General features: G+C 39.9%; 1 protein-coding gene across 1 annotated transcript in view; it reads right to left on the reverse strand.

The window, feature by feature from the left end:
- The window catches only part of LOC137277208 (sulfotransferase 1A1-like), a 28,074-nt gene extending 22,706 nt beyond the window's left edge, over positions 1–5,368 (reverse strand). The window contains exons 1-2 of the mRNA XM_067808884.1: positions 5,285–5,368; positions 4,918–5,064 (exon numbers count right to left, since the gene is read on the reverse strand). Of these exons, the coding sequence (XP_067664985.1) occupies positions 4,918–5,064; positions 5,285–5,368 (231 nt within the window). The remainder of the gene's footprint in view (positions 1–4,917; positions 5,065–5,284) is intronic.
- Between the last annotated feature and the right edge of the window lie 632 nt (positions 5,369–6,000).

Genomic DNA, 6,000 nt, shown 5'->3' on the forward strand with positions numbered 1-6,000 from the left:
TTTTCTGTGAGAAAAGTGTACCTTATTTCTACCTTCAAAGTTAGTGTATGATATTATCGATAACACAATTTCATGTCGACACTCACTACCAACTCTTCCTATAAACATAGATCCTTATACCCAGAGTCATCACTCGCTGTTCCAGAATGACTTTGCCGAATGTGGAAATGCAACGATATACTAATTCACACTCCTCAAACTGATATCGTGCTGAAAACTTACTTGAGACATGGTTCCAATATTTTAACAGTTCCAACGTATGTCGAGAAGTATGGCCTAAACGGCTGTCAGAGATCGATGTGCATACCAGGCGAGGTGTTGGATGTGAATAGTTAAAATTAGTGATAGTTAAATCCAGATTACAAGGGCAGCTGCAAGGTCAACTGCAGACAGCGAAGCAGGGTCATTGAGATTGGTTGGCTGCTTAGGAGTGAGTGAGTGAGTGAATTTAAGTCGAACTGGGCAATGTCTAAGCCATATTGTGACTAAAACAAGCTATAAATTTATAATTATTGAAAAAATATACACACTCGTCAACAACGCGAGTATCACAGATATATATTTAGAACTAGTGATTAAATGTGAAACAGTTTTGCTATAGAAGACGGTACAATCTGAAAACAGGGTACAGATCCGTACAGAACAACTTAAGGTAGATCACCATATCAGGGACCATGAGGATTTACAGTACCTTTGCTACAATGCTTGAATTCATAGCATCCCTTCAGCTGGCGTTAGCCAAGAATAAAATGTAAAATTTTGGTAAGATTAAACTGACAACGTTTTGGGACTGACGTACTCCTGCATATGAATGTGTGTGTGTTGCACGAACTGGACTGTGTTTAGCCTACATATGTGAAAGACAACAAATTGTTTTGCACTACACATCTGTAATAACATTATAGTCAGATAATATGATTAGGCATTCGGGTTCTGGATAAACATTGTGATGATGTCTCAGGACTAAAACCCCCTTGCAGATCAGGGCCATGTGTGATTTTGACAATCCCTGCTTGTCGTAGGAAACCATCAAAGTGATCGTGTTGTCAGACATACTGCATTAAAGTCTCGTCGATTGCCAAATTAGAACAATGGAGCAATGCAAGTGTAACGCCCAGAACTCTGTTCTAAACAGGAATCAATTCTATTATATTTCATGCTGGATGATCGGGGGAAATTTATATTACTGCATTATTTGTCTCATTATTTATAATTTTAGACGATCTTCGTTATATGTTTCAAACTAAGGAGAAACCACGTGTTGAAACTATGGAGAGGAACATGAAAAAACACAAAGATTATATTCAAGTTTGCAATCAGTATTCCTTCACGCAACCGATGATATGTGTCAACCAAATCAGCGAGCCTGACCACCCGATCCCGATAGTCGCCTCTTACGACAAGCATAGTCGCCTTTTATGGTAAGCATGGGTTGCTGAAGGCCTATTCTACCCCGGGGACCTTCACGGGTCATTGCTAATGAGAGTAATTGAATCGCCAACATTTCTTTCCTCTGCTCTACCAACTGCGGCGAGAGAGGCGATGATGTTGGGAATATATATAATGGCATTGAGACTGTATTGTAGATTCGTTGTAACCGGTATGGCGACATCGACATCCTCGATTGTTTTTTTAGATGTTTTACAGATGTTAGGGACCTATAATAGAGGCACAGGATGTTAATAGCCCTTAGTACAGGTATTGGATGTGGATGACCAATATGGCAGTTTGGTGGACAATATTTTGCAACGGCCGCCCTGAATGCTGATTTTTTTTGTTGGTGAACCTCTCACAGGCGCTAGATGTTTCTGAAATTTATTTCAGGTGGCTGATATTGATGGCCTGTATGGCAACTGTGTGACCCCGACGTATTAGAAAGTACCTTCAAAGACTACCAAAATATATAGTAAGGATGCAAATAAATAGTAAACATGGGGCAGGTACTCTGGTGGCATTGTGGTACAAAAATATCAAAACATAAACTGTCACATCAAATGGTGCAAAATCTCAGAAAATGCTGTTTTCATTTTATATGATAAAAAATTATTTTGACATGATCATGATTAACTCTACTCATGTGCCTGTATCCATTCAGAAGTTCAACTTGGTATGACAAGATGAGCGCCCAAGATAACTTATTAGAGCTGTTAGTTGTTTCTGTTAAAACTTTGCAGTGACAAAAGGCATAAAAAATCCCCTCAGAACAAGCAAAATATAGCACAGAGAAGTCTGAAATTTTCAAGAATTTGTATTCAGCAAAAACAAAGGCAAGATACAAAAGGTTCACAACAGAGGTTTCCTGTACAATGAGTCAAATCTAAAGTAATGGGGCACCAAATATTATGTAAACTCACCGAAGTCTTGGTGGGAGAGAGAGAAACAGTTTTACTGAATGTAACACAGCTACAGGTCAGGCAACGGTTGTGTAGGTCAAGCGTTGACAGATACAGGAGATGTATATATACCCCAGTTAATTTGTGTCCCGTCGTCGACATTATAACCAGCCTTTATATACAGTCACCAATTCGTGAATATTTGAGCGCAAACGACCATCACTATCAATGTGGAATTTTCTCGACCAGCCTCCCGGAAGTCAAAAGTTAATCAAAAGTAGGTAACTCTAAAGTGCTACCTTAAATGCCTGTCGCTAAAATACTAATAGGTCTGAACATTTATGAGTTCTCACTTAGACTTAGGTACTGGAAAATGTACGATTGCTTCAACTTTACCATGATCTGTCTGTACCTGGCTGTGCCCTACATAATACCCTAAAAATTCAACTTGTGCCTTCCCAAAGTCACTCTTGGCTAGATTTACAGTCAATGTTTGCTTCAGACAGTATTTCGAAGAAAGTTCTTTTCTTTTCAGATGGTCTTCCCACTCCATGTCGTAATCATGTAAGCCTTGGCACTGTCAAGACAAGAGGTCACCATGTCGGACCTGTGAAGGTCCCAGGGTAGAATAGGCTTTCAGCAACCAATGCTTTCCATAAAAGGCGACTATGCTTGTCGTAAGAGGCGAGTAACGGGATCGGGATCCCAATTGCGTCGATCGATGCTCATGTTGTTGGTCACTGGATTCTCTGGTCCAGACTGGATTATGTATGGACTACTGCCATATAGCTGGAATATTGCTAAGTGCGGTGTAAAATAAAACTCTCTCACTCACTCACAATTTTGATGAGTCTCTGGAACGTCGCGCAACACTTAGTATTGATACAGTCCATCTGGTGTAGTGAATGCCAATATTTTCCTTGCACAGTCTATGAGTGGAATTTGCCAGAAGCCCTTCTAAAAGTCAAACTTACTTATATATCTAGCTTGACCAATGCGATCGATGCAATTGTACACTCTTGGAATAGGATACGAATCAGTTCGTGAGAGTGCATTGACAGCTTTCATGCCAGCACAGCTGCGCCAACCACCTCCTCCATTCTTCGGCACAAGAACACATGGAGAACTCCATGGACTGTCACTGGCTTCAATAATGTCATTGTCCAACATGTATATCACTTCATTCTGCAGAATTTCACGTTTCACTGGATTCATCCGATATGGGTGCTGTTTTACAGGCACAACATCTGTATCATGGCTATTAACATCAGTTCGAGCAGGCACATCAGGAAATAAGCGACAGAACTCAAATCTGACATTTGAACTTTCTGTTCAGAGGGTAAATGTTTCTCATCAAGGTGAGCAAACACATCAAAATTTCTCAATTTTGGTGAAACATTATCACTAAGGTCATCAACTTTCACACTGCCAACACCATCATCAGTGTTGTCAACATGTTCACCATTGTCCTCAGTACAATCAGTACCTGGGGAGAGTTTGTCAATACAATTGACATTTTCGTTTCTCACCGGTCATGATATGTCATAATCATGTTTACATGACACTACCTCTTTTGTTTACGATGGCCATAGTCGGTGTCACTAACCTTATAGACAACGACATATGGACATATCTTGCTGTCAATGACTGACCAGGAATGGGAAGTGGAACTTACACTTTTTCACCACTAGTGGAATTTCTCTCTTTTGCCTTTCTGTCATACTTTTGTTTCATTTTGGCTTGCATGTTTTGTCTGGCCAACTCACTTACTTTTGAAAGTCTGACCCCAAATGTAGACACATAGTCTATTGATCATATTCTTTAAAGTTTGATAAAACCTCTCTAAAGCTACCTGTGACTCTGGATGATAAGCACTAGACTTAACTTGCTTAATACCTGACTGGTATATAACTTGTTGGAACACCGTACACATAAAGTTTGAGTCCTGATCAGACTAAACAAATCTAGCAAACCAACCGAGGTGAAAAACTGGATCAATGCCTTGATAATCACAGGAGCAACAATCCTATTAAGTGGAATGTCTTCAGGAACTCTGGTAGAAGCTCACATGATAGTGAGCAGATACTGATTACGAGACATAGTCTTAGGTAGTGGACCAACACGATCAATAATAACTCTACTGAAAGGTTCCTCAAAAGATGGTATAGGTTTCAAAGGAGCGGAAGGAATTTTCTGATTTGGTTTTCCAACAATCTGGCCTGCATGACAGGTCTTACAAAATTCAGCCACATCTTGTCTCAAACTGGGCCGAAAGAAATGTGCCAAAATTTTCCCACATGTTTAATTCACAACCAGATGACTTGCCATGGGACTTTTCATGCCTTTGAAATACTTTCGGTACCACTATTTCATAATACAATGTCTATTCATCCTCCACAAGAACATCCGGCGACCTATATTGCCTCATCAGAACACCACCCTTGTAGTAATAACAAACTGGAACCTTGTTAACCTCCTAAAAAGAAATAGCCTTGCTAGCCAACTTCTGTGCTTCAACATCCTCACTCTGCACACTAATAAGCTGCTCTCTGGAAAGACTGTGATCACTTGGTTCAGCACCAACTGTGGCCCCCATAAGGTCATTACCGATCAACAAATCGACACCAAGAGCTAGGAGAGATTCAAAAACACCAACTTTTTCCTCACCTGAAATCAGATCTGAAGTCAAATTCACAAAATGGTGATGAGCAGAAGAATTGCCATCTATAGCCTGAAGCAAGACATCAGAGTTCACAGAAGACTCATCAGAAAAAGGCAAAATATCCTTCAAAATCAGAGACTGAAGATAATAAGAGATCCACCAGGAAATGGACCCTTCTCAATGATATTACACTGGGGATAGGCAGCACCATGTGTTCTTCATGTATTCTCGACACTTTCGTACGACCATCTATAGGATAAAGCAAAACAAAAACCTGCTTTCATCTGACCTGTGGATACGTCTCCAGGTTCCAGTGTTCACGAGCTCTACACGACTGCTTGTGTCTGGCAGTAATGGCGGTGGTAGTAGCCATCTTGCTCTTAGTCCTGCATGGTTGAGTTGTTGATGAAACTTACTGGACGAGACTCCGTTACCTTGTTGCCATCCATCACGTAACTGCCCCTTTTCAACACTGCTGAATCCATACAGTGATTTCAAGCCCACTATAAAAAGTAATACTCGGGATCTCATGCACATAAGGTGGGACATCAATGTAGGAAGAAATGAATAGGGCTGTGTATTCAGCCATATATTGTATAGCGATGTATTTGCGATACATGTTCCTGAATTGCGATATATTATAAAAGAACAACAATTGATATTCACCCACATTGTAATTGTCTGTTCCCTTCAGATTGTATCACAGGATATTTGAATAGTGTGCATTGTATCGCTTCTTTCAAAGTAAAAAAGAAAAACCACAGCATTCTTCTGTATATAATTTTATTTTAGAAAACTTTGCAGAGATCGACATTCTCTGAGAGGTGTAACTGGTCCTTCGGGTAATGGATTGTGTATGTCACTAGTCCTTTCCAAAATGACTAGCCCAACACTTAACTTTAAGAAAAACTGTCAACAAGTCTTTCTTTTATCTTCAACTGCTGTCCAAGGAAAGTTAATACAGATAGTAATACTATTGTATGATCGTACATTTCATATATATGA

Source organism: Haliotis asinina, chromosome 1, assembly GCF_037392515.1.
Source record: "Haliotis asinina isolate JCU_RB_2024 chromosome 1, JCU_Hal_asi_v2, whole genome shotgun sequence".
Lineage (NCBI taxonomy): Eukaryota > Metazoa > Mollusca > Gastropoda > Lepetellida > Haliotidae > Haliotis > Haliotis asinina.